Source organism: Panthera pardus, unplaced genomic scaffold, assembly GCF_024362965.1.
Source record: "Panthera pardus isolate Hobbes unplaced genomic scaffold, ASM2436296v1 HiC_scaffold_27, whole genome shotgun sequence".
Lineage (NCBI taxonomy): Eukaryota > Metazoa > Chordata > Mammalia > Carnivora > Felidae > Panthera > Panthera pardus.
Window position 1 is genome coordinate 7,143,969 of NW_026526843.1, and position 21,175 is coordinate 7,165,143.

The 21,175-nt window shown below is 45.5% G+C and overlaps 1 protein-coding gene across 9 annotated transcripts in view; it reads left to right on the forward strand.

Moving 5' to 3' along the window:
• The first annotated feature begins 750 nt into the window (after positions 1–750).
• Positions 751–21,175, forward strand: part of INTS6L (integrator complex subunit 6 like) — a 56,120-nt gene continuing 35,695 nt past the window's right edge. For 2 of the 9 annotated variants that reach the window (XM_019439657.2, XM_019439659.2), the window contains exons 1-2: positions 841–1,257; positions 1,399–1,476. In XM_019439657.2, coding sequence (XP_019295202.1) covers positions 1,147–1,257; positions 1,399–1,476 — 189 coding nt within the window. In that variant the 5' untranslated portion in view covers positions 841–1,146. The other 7 variants (XM_019439660.2, XM_053891272.1, XM_019439658.2 and 4 more) reach the window with 6 other exon arrangements.

Sequence of the window (21,175 nt, forward strand, 5' to 3'; positions counted from 1 at the left end):
TCAAATATAATGCCATCTAGCCCAATTATTTCAAAGATTAAATAAAGCCAACATGGGTGCCCGGCACATCATAGGTGCTCAATAAATGAGAGTTGAATCAGAACCTAGGGTGGGAAACCTCCCATGTGTAAAGGCTGTAGCAGGCACAACCATGGGTGGAATTATCACAGGCAGGCCAATACTTGAAAAGCTCAATGAAACTGAAGAAGCTTGTAGATACAAAAGGCCAGTTTAGGTAACCGTGTTTGTTCCAAGCCTTAGTTTTCTTTCTAAGTAGATATATGTGGAATGCAAGGCCAGCAACCGCCTTACAAATACTGATCAAGAGTGGGGAGGCATCGAAAGGAATGCGAGTAGGTCTTGCCAGGAAAGAAGTTTGCTGCTTCTGAAATGTTTTGGTCTTAGCCACTGGCAGGATTGATCGATTGCAGTTAGCAGAGCGTTTTCTGTGCAGCCTGTCCAAGCGTCTGCTTCTGTAGTGCTGCGCAACTGTTGCTCAAATTCACTCTTCCTTTCGAGCCATCGTGTTTGAAGAGCAAGAGAATATCCATCCAAACCACCCTAAGTATCCTAACGGCTTCCAAGTCGTTTAAAGGAGGGTCCTTAACATCTCCCCTCACTTACCCCCCTGCTTGGGTTCAAACTTCAACTCCCAGGGTTCGCCCAAGTCCCGCCCCTTGCCCTGTCATCTAATGAATATGCAAATACCACATAATTGGCAGCCAATGGCGTGGTTTCTGGTCACATGGTGCCCATGGTAGGTGAGCGGACAGAAGTTGTGTGTCGGTGAACAGAGACAGCTCTCAGTCTGGGGCGAGCGCTTGAGTGAGCGTGGACGGATGCTTGGGCAGTAGTCCCTGCGGCGGCGGCGGCGGCGGCGGCAGTAGTGGTGGCAGGGGAGGGGAAAGGGGGAGGGCCCCGAGGGCTACACACGCTCCCACTTTCAAGTTCCCTTGGAGGGAGAGGAGGTGGGGCTGCAGAAAGAGGAGGCCAGGAGCAGTTCCATCCGTCCCGTCCCGTCTCCCCCTTTTCCTCTTGCTCCTTGCACCCTGCCTCTGCGAGAGTTGAGGGTTCGGGTGGCAGTCCGCGGCAGTGAGGGCAAGTGGGCCAGGAGAGTGGGCAGCGGAGCCAGGGGTGCGGGGGAAGATGCCCATCCTGCTGTTCCTCATAGACACGTCCGCCTCTATGAACCAGCGCACTGACCTGGGCACCTCCTATTTGGACATTGCCAAAGGCGCTGTGGAGTTATTCTTGAAGGTAAAGGGAGGGGAGGGGAGAGCTGGGGAGAGCTCCCGAGGGATGGGGGTGGTGGTGGATCTAGGTGCTTCTGTAACGTCTGTATCGCCCCCTCCTCCCTCCTTCCCTTCGCGGCCCCCTCCGTCATCCCTCGTCCCGCAGCTGCGCTCCCGGGACCCGGCCAGCCGCGGAGACAGGTACATGCTGGTCACCTACGACGAACCCCCGTACTGCATCAAGGTAAAGGGGCCACCGAGGGAGTGGGCGGGCGGGAAGTGGGAGCCAGGCTCCCCGGGGCTGCCGCCCCTGCCCCCGCCCGAGGCGGTGCTGCGGCGCCCGGCGGGGCGCGCGGGCCCGGCGGGCGGGGAGTGGGGGACGCGCGGAAGGCGGGCGGAGCGGCGGCGGCGCCCGGGGCCGGGGCCGGGGGACGCCGGAGGGGCGGCCCCGGGACGAACGGCGCGGAGGCCGAGCCGGCGGCGGCGCCGACCGCAGCGGCCTCGGAACATGGCGGACATTTTGCTTTTGTATGAGCCAGAGAGGGAGACTGAGGGCGCTGCTGAGATGGAAAGGAGGGAGGGGAGGGAGGGGAGGGGAAGGAAGACCCGACACCGGGAGGGAGGTTGCGGGATGGGCCCGCCCCCTCGGGGCGCACCGGGAGCGGCGGCGGCGGCCCCGGGGCCGGGCGGGCTGGGCGGCTCCGCCCCGAGGTGCTGCGGGCCCGGCGCGCGGGCTCTCCCGGCGCCGGCTCCTCCTCCTCCCGGCCCAGCCTCCTCCCCCTCCCCCCTCCTCTCCCCCCCCCCCTCCTCCCCCGCGCCTCCCCCTTCTTCCTCCCGCTCCCCTCCCCTTCCTGCTGAGAGCGTGGCAGAGCCAGCCGCCGGCCTTCGGAGTGGAGCCGGAGCCCGTGCACGTCTGTGGTCTCTACCCCGCCCCACCCGATGGCAGATCTGCCCGCGGAGCTAGCCTCCCCCCACCCTAGACCCGGAGAAACTTCTCATTTCTCCCCCGGGATCGGTCCGCTCCAGCCCGCTCTCGGGCACCTTAGCGACTGTTAGTGTTTCCTTGCAGACTCCGCCGAAGCCGCGACGGGCTGGGGCGGGGACGTGCGGATCGGAACTCACTGGGGGCCCGAGCTTTTTAAGGACCTGGCCTACCTATTTACATCCTAAATTAGGTTGCTGTTAGCCACGCAGGGATTTGTCCGGGGAGAAGAAAGGAAGGAAGGGGGAGGACTCGACTGCGCGAGGCTGCGGTAGTCCAATTCGATGATTCGATCCACGGGATTCTGACCTACAGGCGAAAAGTAGGGAGGATTTAACCTCCGTGGGGTAGTTAATTCATGTTCCTAATGGTGAGGAGATAAAGAACTGCCTTGCCTGCAGTGGCCCGATAAACTAGAACTCAGACTATTAAGTCAACCTGCATGAGAGTCCTGCTTGCATGTTGAAATTTCAAAAATATATTACCATAATCCTTGACGTCTTTTGCTAGACGCCTTCTTTTTCTCAGAATTATCTTAATTGTGCTGGGGAGCTGCAGTCGGGACATGTTGTAATCCGTTTCAGCCGAGGGAAGTGTTTAAAAGAATGGAACCTACCAAACTGAAGAGTTGGCCAGAGAGAGCGTGCCTTCAGCAATAAAGCTAAAGGGAGGCTTTAATTTTGTAACTCGTAGCTTGGGTTCACAGTTTGATTATTAGGTTCCCCTTCAAACTGTTCTGGTTTGGGGGCTTTGTTTTCAGTTTGTGATTTATCTGTGTTAAAAACTGCAGCAAGTAGACCGCTTCCAAAATGCCACAAGCTTTGAAAAAATGTCAGTTTCCCAAAAGGGTGTGACCATTTTTTTTTCCACATAGAAAAGCAGATGTTTGTACGTCCTAAGTCTGAAAGTCTACACCCTTTGAGTACTAATACAGATAAGAACCCACCATTTGTAGGGTGGCCATTTGAAATTCTCCTTAATTTGAAGTAGGAAAAAGGATAAGCCACAAAACCGTGTGGCTTTTTTTTTCTTTAAAGGATAACTTACTTAACATTTTTCCGAAATGCCAAGACTTGCCATTTAAAAGTGTTGTTGTTGTTTTTGATCTAGAAACATTTCGTGGCAATATTTACAGAATCTTTGGAAAGGAAAAAGAAAGTCTCACCTTCCCACCCCATCCCACAGCTCCCCCCCCCCCCGCCCCAACAACCATGGTGACATCTTTTTACCTAGCATCTTTATCACAGTGTATACATGTTACTTTATGTCCTGCTTTTCCCGCCTGTTTTGTCCCATGAATTATTCTGGGTTGCCACATAGTCTTCATACTTAAAATTTTTAGTGGCTGTGTAACTTATCCATGGTATTTTAGAGGCTCCAGATAGTTCTATGAACAGAGGGGGAAAGTTGGACTTTGTTTTTAGTGGAAATTTCATCTCTCAGCTCTCTTAATCCTGCCATGTTATATATCACATTTTTTCCCCTTTAGAAAAAAAGCATCCTTCCAAGTTGAATTTGATCTTTGTTTTCTTCTGTAGATGGGATAGGAGAAGGCACCCTGTGTAATACTTTTAATTAACGATCATTAGCTTATGATTTAGTCTTGATGCTTTTCAAAGGTTTGCTCAGGTTTTTCATTTTAATCTCACATGATACTTACATGCACTAGAAAATGGTTACTGGTTAGTTATCTTAATGATGTTCTCGTCACGTTGCTGTCCGTACCTGAATCACTAACGATGTACATCTTTGGTAGCATTTTCTTTTTCTGGGTCTCCTCAGCCGGTCCTCTGCCTCCCCCACCTCTCCCCTCAGCATGTGGTAACTATTTGTTCTTTGGCTTTTAGGATCTAGGCATTTGGGAAGGCCTGAAATTTTAGAACATCTGGTGAATTTTTCTTAAAAGTTAGTTGAGTCTTTCATTAGCTAATAGCTGGGAGCCAGAAGGGTCTGTTTTCCGTCACACCGATTATCAAATTGGTCTTTCTTTGATTGTCAGCAGGCATCTTGGTCCCTACTCAAAACTTCACTCTCCGTGAAGAGTCTGGGTCCCTTCAGCCAAGTGATGTTACATAGGGCTTTGCTGGTAGCTTATTTTTCTGAAGAATAGTGTGAACTGTATTTCTCAATTGCTCTCCAGTTGGAGGGTCATTGTTTATCTCTTCTCAAAATAACTACTTATTTCTCAGGTCTTGGTTATATCCAGCTCCAAACACTGCCGAACGAATTTGTGTGTGTGTGTGTGTGTGCTACTGGAAGATTCAGGGCTGTTGGTGGTGTAAACAGGCGTGAGTTGTGCATTTGGGAGGGTTTTTTTTTTTTCCTAATAGGCGTGGAACTCTTCCCAGTATATCCACTTACAGGCTCTGACAATAAATCTTGTCAAAAGTTACAGTGACTGGAATTTTTCTCTGATGTATACTGTTGTGTACATGAATATAGTATTTCACGTAGGGCTTAGTGGATTCTTACTGCACTTAGGGATGGCTGTGTGCTCTTTTAAAATTCGTCATACCTGTTACTTGCAGTCTGGCGTGGATGGAATTCAGTTTGATTTGGGGACCATATAGAAAGCATGTGGAATCCAAGCATTTTGTGCGACATCTGTTTCAAGCTTTGCTTTGTAGACACGTTTTATACATAGTGTCACAAGGCTTAACACTACTTTCATACAATGGTATCTTTACACAGCTGGGATGAAACCCTGTTTAATAGTTTAAAATTTCGAGCATATCCATATAAGACTAATACATGATTTTAAAAAGTGGGCTTTAGGGGCATCTGGGTGGCTTAGTTGGTTAAGGGTCTGACTTCAGCTCAGGTCGTGATCTCTGGGTTCGTGGGTTCGAGCCCCGTGTCGGGCTCTGTGCTGACAGCTCAGAGCCTGGAGCCCGCTTCGGATTCTGTGTTTCCCTTCTGTCTCTGCCCCTCCTCCACTCACTCCCTGTCTTTCTCTCTCAAAAAAAAATAAATAAACAGTAAAAAAAAAATTTTTCAAGTGGGCTTTGTTTTGCATACTAGTTCCTAATAGTTTTGGCTGAGGTTCCGCTGCCTTGTGTGTGTTGTTTTGCCATGAATCACAATTTCCTTTTATTCAGTGAAAGATAGCTGAGGTAAGCCTGTGGGTACTACCAGCTCCCAGCAAATTGAGGGCACCAAGAAGAAAGTGAACCATGAGACTGGGGAACATAATAAATATTCAAAATAGTTTGGTGTTTGAAGTGACTTTCTTTCTTAAAATGGTATCTTTTTTATTGAAGGAAATGCTTTTTTAATATAAACCTGAGTCACTTTTCTAGAAATAGCTGAAACACATGTATAAATAGTGGGCAGAAGTGTTTTTTTTTATATATAAATAGGAAGAGATGTTTCAAAGAACTAGCCCAAGTCTGTAATTTGAAAACATAGAGCATTTGAAAAAGTGAAACTTTCCCTTGAGTGTTGCTTTTTTTCACATCCTGTAGCTAGTTGTGTTTACTGGTATCTTTATCAACATGTATCAGCAAAGGCAGTATTTTGGCTTACAGATTTAGGAAGTAAACTTGGGCTTTTTAAAAAATTTTTCTTTTACATTTATTTATTTTTGAGAGACAGAGAGAGACAGAGTGTGAGCAGGGGAGGGGCAGAGAGAGAGGGAGACACAGAATCCGAAGCAGGCTCCAGGCTCTGAGCTGTCATCACAGAGCCCGACGCGGGGCTCGAACACATGAACCGTGAGATCATGACCTGAGCCTAAGTCGGACGCTTAACCGACTGAGCCACCCAAGGCGCCCCTAAACTTGGGCTTTTTAAATGACCTGTGTTCCCAGCATTTATTGGTATTTTAACGAACGCATAACTTTTTCATATGCCCACAAGTGTATTTTATGGGCCTTATTTGGACAGAAGAGTGACCTTTAGGGGAGCCTTTCACTGTGGTTGGAAGCTAAGGAAGTGCTTTTGGGTGAAACAGTAGCCACACGGCCTGTGAGAGCAACATGAGAGTAGAGGGTGCACTCTACACGCAAAAAGCCACAAAGGCGGTGCATTGACTTTTATGATGAATTGTGTCTCCCCTGACCTAGCTTCCTTTTCACCTTCCTCACTGGCCCTTCAAAGCATGCGATGATAGTTATTTTGAAATTAGAAAAGGGAGGAGAACCATTAACAAAATGAAAAGGCAGCCTACTGAATGGGAGAAAATATTTGCCCATCACGTATGTATCTGATAGAGGTTAATATCCAAAATCTGTAAAGAACTCCTCCAACGCAGTAGCAACATACCAATCTGATTTACAAATGGGCAGAGGATCTGAATAGACGTTTTTTCCAAAGAAAACCTAGAGATGGCCAACAGGTGCATGAAAAGATGCTCAAGGTCATTAAGCATCAAGGAAATGCAAATCAAGACCACAATGAGGTCTCACCTCATGCGAGTTAGAACGACTGTCTTCAAAAAGATAAGAGATAGCAGGTGTTGGCGAGGATGTGGAAAAAAGGGCACCCTTGTGTGCTATGGGTGGGAATGCAAACTGGTGCAGCCACTCTGGAAAAGTGTGGAGGTTCCTCAAAAAATTAAAAATAGAACTACCCTATGCTCCGGCAATTCTGCTTCTGGGTATTTATCTCAAAATAAAAACACTGATTCAAAAAGATACCTGCACCCCCAGGCCCCTGTGTTTATCGCAGCATTATTTACAATAGCTAAGATATGGAAACAACATCAGTGTCCATTGATGGATAAATGGATGAAGAAATAGTGATACCTATATTATCCAGCTGCACAAAAGAAGGAGATCTTGCCATTTGCAAACCATGGATCATGCTAAGTGACGTAAGTCAGACAGAGGAAGACAAATACTATCTGATCTCACTTATATGTGGAATCTAAACAAAAAACGAAAACAACACACAAGCTCACAGGTACAGAAAACAGATCGGCGGTTGCCAGAGGCGGGAAGTGGGAGGTGGGCAGAATGACTGAAGGGCTCAAAAGGTACAACCTTCCAGTTATAAAATAAATAAGTCATGGGGATTTTTTTTTGTAATGTATGGCATGGTGACGATAGTTAAAATCCTGTGTTGCATATTTGAAAGTTGCTAAGGGAGTAAATCTTAAAAGTTCTCATCATAGGAAAAAAAGAAAACCATTTTGTGGCTACACATGGCAGTGGATGTTAACCAGGCTTAATGTGGTGATCATTCCGCAATATATACAAATATCACATCCGTATGTTGTATACGTGAAACTAATATAACAATATGTCAGTTATACACACATACCTACGAAGTAAATGCTTACAGACTTTTGTCCAACCTATGATTTAAATGTAGTTTACCGGAAAGAATTTTAAGAGTGAGGTACCGTGAGTGGTAGCACTTTTTTCCCTTATGCCAGGAATTAGAACTTTAGTGAAAAGCCTATACAAATAACCCTTCATCACTCATATATGCCACTCTATCTGAACCTCTGCTGGTTGTTTTGCAGTGAATAAAATATTTCTTCAAAAAAAAAAAAACAAGCAAAGTTTTCTATAAAAGACTAGATCTCTGGCCAGGGGAGTAAGTGCTGTCTCCAGACTGGGCACCCACTGTCAGGTGACGGGGAGTGCTGGCAGAATTACAGAGTCCTGTGTGTTCTGTACCCCAAATCTCTCCTCTAGCCACTCATTCTTACCTGCTTCTCCCTTGTTTCACTCTTGGTCCTTCCTCACCTGGACTGCTTTTGCAACAGCCACTCCACTGGTTTCCCTGCTTCTGGTCTGGTCTTGCCCCTCACTGATTCCTCCCCCTCATTGCCACCGGATTGGTCGTTCTTTTTTTTCTTTAAGTTTATTTCATTTTGAGAGAGAGAGAGAGCGTAAGAGAGGCAGAGAGAGAGGGAGAGAGAGAGAGAGAGAGAGAGAGAGAGAACGAGAGAGAGAACCCCAGGCAGGCTCCACGATGTCAGTACAGAGGCGAACTCCGGGCTCAAACTCACGGACCCTGAGCTCATGACCTGAGCTGAAATCAAGAGTCGGATGCTCAGCCAACTGAGCCATCCAGGTGCCCCTAAATCGGTCATTCTTAAAAGTAAAATAAAGTCACCCGCCTCCTAAAATCCTTCAGTGGTTCCCCCAGTACATTTCAGAGTAACAGCCAGACTCCTCCAAGGCTTCCATGACCCTAGCTCACCTTCTCAACTGTGTCTTTCCACTCCTTTCCCTTCTCCTGGACCTCAGCCTCCGGCCACAGCGAGAAGGCTGTCTTCCCCAGACTTACTATGCCTCTTGCTTCTGTGCCATCGCATATGTTGTTCCCTGTGCCGGGGACACACTTGTTGACCTGACGTGCCTCAACTCTTGATCCTACATTCTCAAAAGTCATTCTGCCCCTCTGCCCCACCCATACTCCCAGCAGTGTGACAACTCCCACTGTGATCCCCTGACACTGTCCAGACCTTCACTATAGCAATTAGCGTGTCATGTGGTTTTTCCCGGTGTTCATGTTGGCCTCCCTAATGTGAGTTCTTTCAAGGGCACATACTTGAACTTCTATCTGAACCCTGAGCACTTAAGGGAGTGCCTAGATTTTAGCAGGTACTCAGTAAATAGACAAAAAGTAATGTAGCAGAATTGTATTTTTTACAAGACCAATGTATATGCATCCCCTTTCTTTGTTGAAGTATAACTGATATACTAAAACACAGCAATCTTAACAACTCAATGCATTTTTACACCTTTATACGTTCATGTAACCTCCACCCCAGACCAAGATACAGAACATTTCCGTCAACTCAGAAAATGCTTCTTCCTGTGATCCCTTCCTTCCTGCAGGTAACTGTTGGTCTGACCTTTGTCACCACTGTGGTGATATGATCAAAATGGTGTTTCCCGAAGAGAAGTCTGCCAGTGGATTGCTACTGTAGCAGTCTAGCTGTTCATTTGCCATATGTTCACTGAGCACCCTCTCTGGACCAGGTCTGTTACAGGGGCCTATGACATAGGCCAGAAAGTCCTGGCCCAGGGGGAGACCAGCAGAGTAAAAGACGCAGTCCTAGTCATCAAAGTTCTTGGGAATGGACATTGGAAAAAGGTGACTGGAAAAAGTGGATTCAGGTATGGGATGTGTCAAGAACAGTGGACTCTTTTTTTTTTAAGTTTGCCTATTTATTTTGAAAGACACAGAGCACAAGCAGGGGAGGGTCAGAGAGAAGGAAAGAGAGAATCCCAAGCAGGCTCCACACCGTCAACACGGAGCCCGATGTGGGGCTTGAACTCTTGAACTGTGAGATCATGACCTGAGCTGAGATCAGGAGTCAGACGCTTAACTGTCTGTGCCACCCAGGCGTCCGAAGAACGGTGGACTCTTAACCAACACATTGGAAGTGAGGGAGGAGGGTGGGGAGGACACAGCAGTGTGAATTCAGTTCATCCAGTCAGGATTGTAACTAGCCGAGACGAGACCACAAAAGGGCTTTGAAACCTCTGAGCTAGAGTTCGTATGTTTTTCCTGGGATGAAGAGCTGTGAAGTGGATTTGAAGAGAAGTGAGGCAAAAGCTTGCCGTCTGTACGTTTGTTTGCTTATTCGCAGTGGCCTGCATTGAGGTGGGCTAGGGGGAGGGCAGAAGGAAAGGGGGAGGCGACCCCCAAAATGGAGTTGCAATTGCCTCATTTCGCATCGCTGCTGGTCGCGTGAGAGCTTTTGGCCTGGAGGTTGGGATCAGGGTGGACGGGATGGCAGAAGGGCAGGGCGCATGTCAGGCCAGGGCAGATACCGTCCTCCGTTTGCCTGTGCTTCGAGAAGATAATCAGAACGGCTCATGAGACAGGGTTCTTAGGTGCACGGAGTGGTCAAACATGGCTGCAGTTCCCACGACTCAGGGAGAGATGCGCTTCCCAGAGAAGGGCAGGGTCGAAGGACCCTCTGTATGGGGGGAGTGACAGGTATGAAGACGGGACCCCACTGGCTTAAGTTCTTAAATGAAGAATTCTTTGGAAACATGGCCTCTGGTTCCCTTTCACCGAGAGTGTAAGTGAGAGATCCTGCCAGGCAGTCCCTTCGTGTGAGTACTTTCTGTGAGCTGGACCACACTATCTCCTGGATACGATGTTCTAAACGGTGATTAGGTTCCCAGACCTTCCTCTCCAGGAAAGCCTTCTTAACCCTCAATGTCAGTTAGCCAGAGAACTATTGTGTCCGTTATTGTTTCTACGGGGGAAATGGATTTGGGTTTCCAAGGTGATTTGTTAAAAACACATCCTTCCCCTTCTTCTTCACAACTCAGGGATGGTGGGGGCGGGGGGGGCGACATTATAAAGGCTCCAGTGATGAGGGTGAAGGGCTGAGGTGTTGGTGAGAGTAGGCACAGCTCTTCAAATATACCATTCATGTTTTAGATTGGCTATATTTACCCTGTTAGGAACAGTACCCACCGGCCACATGTGGTTTTTGAGCACTTGAAAGGTGGCTTGTCTGAATCGAGATGTGCTGTAACTGTGGGACGCCTGTGTGACTCAGTCAATTAAGCGTCCACTTCGTCTCAGGTCACGATCTCACGGTACATGAATTGGAGCCCCGCGTGGGGCTCTGTGCTGGCAGCTCGGAGCCTGGAGCCTGCTTCGGATTCTGTGTCTCCCTCTCTCTCTCTGCCCCTCCCCAGCTCGCGCTCTGTCTCTCTCTCTCTCTCTCTCTCTCTCTCTCTCTCAAAAATAAACATTAAAAATTAAAAAAAAAAAAAGATGTGCTCTAAATGTAATTTAAACACTTGATTTTGAAAACTCGGTACAAAAATGTATAAAACATCTCATTAACCACTTTTAGATCGATTACAAATTTAAGCAACCATACTTTTTATATATTGGGTTAAATGAAATATACTATCAATTTCACCTACCTCAGTTTTTAAAAATGTGGCTACTTAAAAATACAAAATGACATATGTGGCATGCACTATACTTCCGCTGGACGGCGGTGTTAGTTTCTATTCTTTCTTAAGATATTTCTGACTTTCGCATCCTAGAAATTATTTGCCAAGGAAGTTCCTTTCTCTTCAAGTTGTTTAAAATTAACACCATAATGGACTCATTTGTGTATGAAAGGTTATCATACAGTTCAGAGTTGATGGGTTGATAACCCTTGGCCCTGGGGCAAAATATGAAAGCATCCCATTCTTGTTTGTATTGAAAGCCAGTTTGGTGATCTAACTGGTTGGGTTAGAAGTGTTTTCCTAGGCTAAGTACAATAGAATATATGTGTGAACTCCTAATGTAAATGCGGGAATTCAGAATTCTGTTGGTAATGTGTGCTCGCCAGTGGCTCGAAATGTTCCATGCTTTTAGTGTTATTAGAAATATGTGACATAGCCCTCATTTGACTTAGAGAGCTCCTTGGCCCAAGAATTCTTAGGAACAGTATTCATCAATAAAAGTAGGATAAAGGATAAATTCTCTAGCTTGGCATAGTACAAAACCTAAGAAACAAAGGGAGGTTTGTATCACTGCTCTTATTGAAGACTTTCTGGATGTTCCCTAGCAAGCCCTTGTCTTATATCATGGGATGTCATCAGTAGCATTGAAAGGGGGGGTGGGGGTGGGTCCAGGTTCACACGATAGGAGAACTCCCATGATTATTACTTTCTCTAACCTCAGTCCTCCTAATGGGGGTTACAGAAGTGACCATGTTATTTTTTGTTACTGTAATGACTTCCATTTAAGGAAGAAAAAGCAATGTTTAATCCTGAGTCTGAACAAAAGTACTGAATGGCACGTATTTTACATATAACATTTCATATATAGTTTGGGGTCCTTCTAAAACCCTCCCTTGTAGTCGAAGGTGTTATCCGACTTTTACAGATAGGATTGGACAAATAACTACTTTCTTGTAATAATGAACAATAATACAAAAGCTTTCTAATAACAGCAGCTGACATTTATTGAGTAATGCTTATGCACCGGGCAATGTGCCATTGAATATAAGGTACTTATTTTATTTATCTTCCCAACCAGCCTAAGTCAGAGGTACTGTTATTATCCCCATTTAACAGATAAGGAAACCGGGGCCCAGAGAGGTTAAGTAACACAGCCAAATAGTGAGCCGGGTCTGTATTCCAGAGGCTTCGGTAATGAGCCGCTTTACTTTTCCTATCAGTCATGGGAGAACATTCCTTTTAATAACTTCTCACTTGTATTTTCTCGTCATGATATATGTCCTGGAGCCGTGTTATTTAGACAGAACTGTTATGCTCTTACTTACGGTTGTTTTTGGTATAGCAGTGCTTGGCACGATAGCAAGCATTCACTGACTGAACATTATTACCGCCAGAGTCACTAGTTTTATTTTTTTCTGACGATTTCTAGGCGAGTATCACAGTGCATTCGTTTGTGAAACAGTTTGGCTTTTGATGGGCCACAGTTCTGCCCCTACCCTGGCAGCGTGTGGAGTCGGTAGGGATTGAGATTGGTTAGTGTGTCCATGTCGGGGGTGGAGTTTGAGGACGGATCGTCTGGGCTGAGTAGACCCTATAGGAGAAGCAGTAGGCTTGAAAAAGCAACAGGGTAGTCTTTGGCCTTCTAGTGGCTGCCAGGATCTGATTTTGCCACTTTGACTTTATCAATCTCCTGACAAATGTGTTTCCGGTAAGGAAAAGAAAGACATTCAGGATACTTCACAGTGACCGTTGCTTTCTTCCAATCCACAACCTGTGGGGAGGCAGAGCAGCTTGGAAAAGGCTGGAAGGCACCATAAGCACCTTTACGGAGTTTTATGTATCAGCCTGTGCCTTTACCTGATGGTACCATTCTCATTCCCTCCACATCTCCCAGTCTCCCCAAGTCCCCGACCCCTTCTGGAGCCAGATACCTATTTCTCCTTCCTGCTTAGTTAAGCTGGGAAGGGTGGATTTCCGAGAAGGAACAGCGATGCCGCCCACTCAGCCACTGGGGTCCTAACCAGAGAAAAGGTATATGAAGGCTTTTGTACTGATGTGCCAGATGTTGGGAGAAAAAGTGGGGGTTCTGTTTCTTAAACCATGTGCTCCTGATTATATGAGTCGTTAATGGCAGTTGTTTTTTTGTTTTGTTGTTGTTGTTGTTGTTATTTATATCCTGCCCCATAGGTCAAATAGTTCAGTAAACTTAGTACCAAGAGCCACATTTTGGACTTGAATGCGAGTGAACCAAAGGCAGAACGCACTTATGTTCGTGCAAGAAAGGAACAGTATGAGTAAGAAAGGGCTGAGTTACTAATGTTTATTCTCTTTGCCCTTGACTGCCTTGTTCGTGATTTCAAGTATTCCTCCCACACCGATGGCTCCCCATCTTCAGTTTCTTACCCAGGCACCTGTAGCTGACTACAGGGCATCTCCACTTGGCTGTCTGTCCTGCCATCAGCTCATAGTGACCATGTCAAGAAGACCCTGTGGTTCTAAACCTATACCCTTTTCCATATTTCCCAGCTTTTAGTCACCCAGGGTTGAAAGCAAGGCATTATTTACCTTTGACCCTGTCCTTCCATTTCTTCTGAGATCTGTCCATCATCCCTGGGAAATGCTTCTTACATACGTTCCTTCATCACAATTTCTGCTGCCATCACCTGAGTCCAGATCCTGAAATTTGGTTCTTTGACCACTGTTAACAACCTTCGACTTGGTTCTCCCAAGTACCCCCCAAATTCCAACTCTTCCCACACCAACCGTCAAGTTTCTAAAAAAGATGGTTTCGACCCCTGTCCCCGCAACCAAGCCTCCAAAGACTCCCTAGGCCTATGGATGCCATCCTGAGCCCTCTGCAATCTGCTCCATGAGTGCATAGAAACTTATTCCCTGTCATCTGCCCACGGGAGTTCCCTGCATCAGCCAGACCTGTCTCTTCCACCCCCTGAGTTGGTGTCCCTTAGAGCATCAGTGAACCAAAAGAAGGGGGGAGATACAGAGAGCTGAAGGGGTGGGGCAGGGAGGGAGGAGTGAACTGGCAACATTCCAGTGAGGGTGTGACTTGAGGGGGAGGATGTGACCAAAGGTGCTTTATCATAATGAAGAAAAGTTGCAAAAGGAAGAGGGAAGAGGCTGGAGTATGACCTTTAGAGGTTGATTAGTCTGAACTAGACCAATAGGTTGTGATTTAAATTGGCCTGAAGTTGCCTGGAGGCACGGTTTAATCTGGAGACCCATCTCTCTTTGCATTTGTTTGTGCCGAAGGGGGCCCGCATAACTAGACAGTAGACTGCAGGTTCCAGGGGGAAAAATCTAGGCTTTCATACAGCCATGGCATTGGGAAGTGGGGGGCCCTCCTGTTTTATTTCTTATGGAAGAACGCTGAAGATGTGCGGGGCAAATCTCTCCATGTTTCTTAAAAGCTTACTTGTAACCTCCATTTCATAGTGACGTTTTCAAGCTGTGTATTAGAAGTCTGTTTAAATCTAGGTACTTTTACAAAAATCAGGTTTTAAAAAATGGTCATGGTACATCCTGTCTGGTAGATCACCCCACCCACTGTCGTGTACGTGTGGCAAGGGGTGTCACTTCAACTCTTAGCCACAGTCTGCCACTGATTAGATAGATGCATGACCCTGGGCAAGTAAGTCACTTACCTTTTATGTGGTCCATTTTCTTATCTGTAAAATGAAGGGATTAGATTAGGTTATTTCCAGTGTTCTTTCCAAAAAAAGTATAGGCGAGAATGGTATAACTGAAAGGCAGGAAGGCGAATAATTGAGGTATGGATTTCAGGGTGATTTCAAACTTGCTTTTTAAATTTTAGAAAACGGTTCCTGGCCATGCTTACTGTGCTTTCTTGGACACTTACTCATTATGTTGATGAATGTTACTCCATTTTCATTGGTAAATGGGACTCCATCTCATTGGTGTCATTTCTGTTTGCCGATAACAGTTCAATGATCAAGACAGATTCCTGGCAATGGTTACCTCTCAAGAGGGTGGCCCTGGGAGTTTGGGGAAGGTATTGACTGGCCTCATATTTCTGTTGGAATTTTTAACATTGAATGTATGTTACTTGCGTAACGTAAAAAACTGCTCATAGGGACACTTGGGTGGCTCAGTTGGTTGAGCAGCCGACTTCAGCTCAGATCATGATCTCATGGTTTGTGAGTTCGAGTCCCACATCAGGCTCTCTGCTGTAAGCGCAGAGCCTGCTTCAGATCCTTGGTTCCCCCCTCTCTCTGCTCCTCCCCAACTCATGCTCTCTTTCAAAAATAAACATTTAAAAAAATGCTCATGGGCGCCTGGGTGGCTCAGTCAGTTGAGCGACTGACTTCAGCTTAGGTCATGATCTCAACCTCCATGTGTTCAAGCCCTGCGTTAGGCTCTATGCTGACAGCTCAGAGCCTGGAGCCTGCTTCGGATTCTGTGTCTCCCTCTCTCTCTGCCCCCCTCCCCTGCTCACGCTCTGTCTCTCTGTCTCTCTCTCTCTCAAAAATAAATAAACATTAAAAAAATAAAAATAAAACAAAATTTAAAAATGGTCATAAATTTTTTTGAGAAAATAATTTTTAAAAATTGGAAGAAAGAGATGCCATGTAATATTTTGGAAAGTAATGAATGGCCTTTCTGCGGCCTCCTCTGTTCAGTTCTTTCTGCAGTGTTTGGGTGGCTCTCACTCCTGTCCTTGCGTTTTTCCAAGGCCATCTTTGCTCATTTTTATTTTGTGTATGTGTTCATAAAAATTTCTCCTATCTGGGGGCGCCTAGGTGGCTCAGTCGGTGAAGCGTCCGACTTCAGCTCAGGTCATGATCACAAGGTCCGTGAGTTCAAGCTCTGTGCTGACAGCTCAGGTCCTGGAGCCTGCTTCAGATTCTATGTCCCCCTCTCTCTCTCTGTCCTCCCCCACTTGCACTCTGTCTCTCTCTCTCAAAAATAAACATTAAAAAAATTTTTTTAAATAAATAAAAATAAAATGTCTCCTATCCGAACCCAAAGTCTCAACAATTGAGCATGTGATCTGCACAATAGCTTTTTTTTTTTCCTGATAATAGGTCAATAGCCACAGTTGAAATGGTCTGAGAGTGAGAGAGGAAACATTTAACACTGTATCTGACCGAGTTTGGCAAAGTCTTTGCTACTCTAAGATATTTTTCTTTCACTAACAATATAATTGACTCTTGGACAAAGGAGAAAAGTTTCTAAAATGTGGCTTTTATCTCATAATTTCTTCCTGATTCTCTGGGGCAAGAGAAATTTTGAAAACTCAAAAATGCATTTTGCAGTTATTTTAGACTTACCTCTAGGATTGTTTATCCTCTTAAAAAATCCCTCATACTAGGTATTCTAGAGACCCATGATGCAAAATTGTGAACTTTGTGTGAGTAGACTCAAACCGTGGATCATTTCTTTGCCCAGTTTACTTAAAAATAGGTGCTCATGATGTGGGCCTTTAGCCATCTGCTGGAAAAACAATCCTGCAGGCCATAGACTGTCAAATACATTTCTGCAGTGTAGTATGGGGGTCTATTTCTTTTTTTTAATGTTCTTTTTTTTAATTTATTTTTAAAATTTTCATCCAAGTTAGTTGGGATATAGTGCAACAATGATTTCAGGAGTAGATTCCTTAGTGCCCCTTACCCATTTACCCCATCCCCCCTCCCACAACCCGTCCAGCGACCCTCTGTTTGTTCTCCATATTTATGAGTCTCTTCTGTTTTGTCCCCCTCCCTGTTTGTATATTATTTTTGCTTCCCTTTCCTTATGTTCATCTGTTCTGTGTCTTAAAGGCCTCATATGAGTGAAGTCATATGATATTTGTCTTTCTCTGACTAATTTTGCTTAGCATAATGCTAGGGAGTCAATTTCTTAAGAATGTCTTTTAAAAACTAGGAGATTCAAGTAAGCTAGAATTCTTTTGCATGGTCTTGACTGGTATTATTTCAGTTGTCTCAGGGAGAGAACTGATGCAATCAAATCAAATGGACTTTGAGGCTTTTAGCAAGTTCAGGACACCAAGCGCCCCTGGGGAAGTAACTTAGACAAGAAGGAATCCAAGAGAACTGGATGGTCTTAAGTAATTTTATAAGAAGAAGCTGTGTCAGTGCACATCAAACACAGAATCCTAGATAGCCCCTGTCGAACCTGGAAGCGTACCAGTACCTTGAGCCAAGGGAGAAAAACCACAAAAAAGTGCTACCAGTCCAAATTGCTGGAGATTTAAGGGGGAAAACAGTTGTGTCAGGGTCAGAAAATGCAATGCCGGAAGGAAGTTTTAAAAGAGATACGAGAAGCAAGACAGTTCTGTTCTTTCACCAATACAGCGTCTTCCTAAAGTGTGCGTTCATCATGTTAGCACCTTCCTTTGTAGGTGTGCTGCAGGTAAACACAGTTGAAAAAGATGCTTGAACATTTTAAGATGATTCAGCTGTCACAGTGTTCTGTTTACGTAGGAGGCCAAGTAAACCGTGTCTCCTCTCTGTCCGAATTAGAGTCTGTTTCAGTCGTGAGGAGAAAACTCCAGAAGCTTTTCAAGCTTTAACTCACACGGATATTCCGTATAAGGCTCGAGGGAAAAGTCATGTGTCTCCTTGGGAGGCGGACTTGATTGGAAAAGCAGGGCTTCTTCCTTTCCACGTCATTCTGTTTCGCTGGTCTGGTTACCAATGCAAGGACGATATGCCGTGACAAAGTCGATAGAATGTCAGGTTGCAGAAGAAAGTGAGTTGGTTGAAAAATGCTGTTGAAGTCGATTTAGTCAGGTTGTCTGAGTTGTTGCAGAACCAGTTCCCCGCTCCCACCCCCAACTTGTGGAGAACAGATGGAAAAAGGAAAATAGTTTATCTTTCAACAAGAGAAATGGTGGCCCTGCTAAATTTAAACTCTTTGGCTTTAACTTGTGACATCTGGGAAAATACTCAAATCCGTTAATCATCTAGTTTGTAATCACCTCGAAGAAGAGCCCAAGGTCCAGGATAGCCCCCTCTGTATGGGACTCTGAAGGGCAAATGTTGCCAGCCTGATTTCATTTCCTTGAATAAAAGATTTTTTTAAACAAGTCTTGTCAAGGAGAGGGAAGCAACTTGTATTTTCTCTCCCTGGATCCCAGGAAGATTTGGGCGGAGCTTTTCAGGGGAGCATCCAAATGGGCTTTCGGGCGTGTGTGCCCAGAACGGGTCAGGGCAGTGGCTCAGCACTGAGTCAGAGGGACAGAGAGAGAGCCTGGCATGTGACAACCTATAATATAGAAGGACTATTTGTGCTCTTTGAAAAGATTCACTGTAATTCCCTTTCACACCCAGCACAGAGCCCAACGCAGGGCTCGAACTTGCGGCCCTGAGATCAAGACCTGAGCTGAGATCAAGAGTTGGATGCTTAACCGACTGAGCCACCCAGACACCCCTTCATTTATTTCTCGATTTGCAAGTTATTCCATTCATGCCATTTTTAAGGGGCACTTCTCTTGTGGAAAGTTCGATGTAGCTGCCCTAAATATGTTCCTCAGTTACCTTAGATGAGGAGATTCGTAGCGTGTTCCTTAAATTTGCACATTACACTAAGCCTAACAAGGTCATTTGTATTTTGGAATTGGATTACAAGTGACCTTTAGAGATGGGAGCAGGGCCTTAATAAGGTTGCAGAGGATAGTAGGACATATTTCTTTTAGGCTTTGCCCTTCCAAGGAAAGGAGTGCAGATTCTCTCCTTTCTGTGGTGATATGAGTGGACGATAAATGGCTAGTGGCTAGTCTGGAGCTGGGACAGAACCCAAGGCACTGGTAGACTGAAAAGCCCATACTTCTTCTGTTGGCATTCAAAGACGTTTTCAGTTGCCAATACACATTTCAACCAGGCCCGAACTAACGTACTGATTCAGATGTGAGTTGTTTTCTTTCTGTAAGTCAGATTTATATAAAGGTATGGAATTACAAGATGCAAAAACCCAAAGGGACCTTCCAGTTGGTTTTTTCAACCTTTTCGTTGCTTAGATGAGACAACAGCCCCAGTAAGGGATAAACGACTTACTCTGGACCAGTTGCTTTGCTAGTTGGCTATAGCCAGGAATGGACCAGGGTCTTCCAAGTCCTAGGTCACTGCTCCCCACACACAACTGGTCTGCATTTAGACATGAGGGAAAGGAAGTTTCACTGAAAGGAAATTTGGAAGTTCCATTAAGTGTATATGACTTTGGAGCTATAACAAGACTTGTCTACAAGGTGAGGATGTGGACTACCTAGAAGATTCTCGAGTATAGTGGTTTAAATTGGTGGGCTCTAGAATTAGGCTACCTGCATTCAGATCCCGGCCGTGTCACTTCCTAGTTGTTCGCCCTGGACAAGTTCCTTATCCTCTCTGAGCCTCAGTGTGCTCATCTATAAAATGGCAGTAATAACAGCACCTACTTCGTGGGATGGTGAAGGTGCCCAGATGAGGCTACAGATAGAATGGTATGCTGAGCCTAAGTGAGGTCCTGACACATAAGCACAGATGCACATTACCTATGACTATTACTGACCACCATTACCGTCTTCATCATCGTTGTGACTTTACTCCAGGGAGACTTTTACAACTTGACCTAAGACAGTAAACCCTTAGTTCAGGAGTTCACTCGTCTCAGGTTGCTCCTTCATCCCAAACCTCTGTCCCTCTGGTCTCCCGGGCTAGAAGTTTTGTAACCATCTTTGCGCTCTCTCCTTCACGCATATGGTCGGTCTGTCACCAAGTCCTATCTTGTTGGTTTAAAATGTTTCTGCCTTCCTCTTCATTCCCAGGCTAACTCAGGTCCTGATTCCCTCAGGCTGGGATTACTAGTCAAGGCTCCTAGCTTCTTTTTCCTGGCTATGGACAGAAATCTGTAGCCTGCCTTCCTTCCCCAATCTGTCCTATGTGTCACTGCCAGACTGACCTTCCTGAGACACTGCTTTGATCCTGTTTCCCCGTCCCCTGGAATCAGTAATGAGTCTATTGTCTGCTGAAGTCAGGCCGAGCTCCCTTGCCTGACCTCCCGGTCCTTCTAGCACATCTCTATCCAACAGACATATAATGCCACCCATACACAAATTGTAACCTCGTCTAGTAGCCACGTTAAGAAGTAAAAAGAAACAGGTGGAACTTTTAGTAATACATTTTATTTAACTGCGAAAATTTAAAACACTATCACTTCGGCACGTAACCAATATAAAAGTAAACACTGAGATACTGTCATTCTTATTTTTCTTCTAAGTCCTCCAAATGCCGCATGGATTTTACACTTACCTCACATCTCAAGTCAGACTAGCCGTGTTTGGGGGGTTTTGTTTTTGTTTTTTTTTTTTTAGAGGGCAGGGAAGGGGCAGAGGGAGAGAGAGAGAATCCCAAACAGGCTCTGCTCTCAGTGTGGAGCCGAAGCGAGGCTCGATCCCACAATCCTGCCACTATCACCCCCACAAACAAGACCGACTTAAGTCTTACTTCTTCCTGGTTTCGGCAAACAAAATAGGGACGGTAATACCATGCCTATTTTATAGGGTTGTCCTAACCAAATGTGAAATGTGAAAGTACTTGGTAAGCTGTAAAGCTTCCATAAGAATGTATGGAACTCATTATCGTGAGTCAAGATTTTACTGACCTGAGAGTAGCGTACCTTTGGAGTAATTTGAAAGAAAAGACTGTGTTAAGAAGACTGTGTTAGGAAACGGGCTGTCCTGAATTCATTTCTATAAAAAAAAAAAAAATCAACTCCAAACAATGAGCGAGAAATAGAAACACAGACTTTCTGCCACTAGCTCTTCATGATTATCTTTTGGGAAGAAATTTGTCACATTAATGAAGTTCTCAAGATAGTGAGATTAATCCATAGGCTCTTTCCCCTTCAGCATGGTGAGGAATGCGTTTAGGGGCTTTTAGTTCTTGTGTTGTTCAGTTCATTGCAAAGAATTGGGATTGACCTGATAACAGAATGCCAGCGATTCAAGTGCAGGAATGATTTGTAAAATGCTTCCTTCCAATCCATAGGCTAAAGAGAAATCGAAAGAGCAATTATTCCGACAGATTAATTAGCAAGACTCTGAACAATCGGGACACGTTATT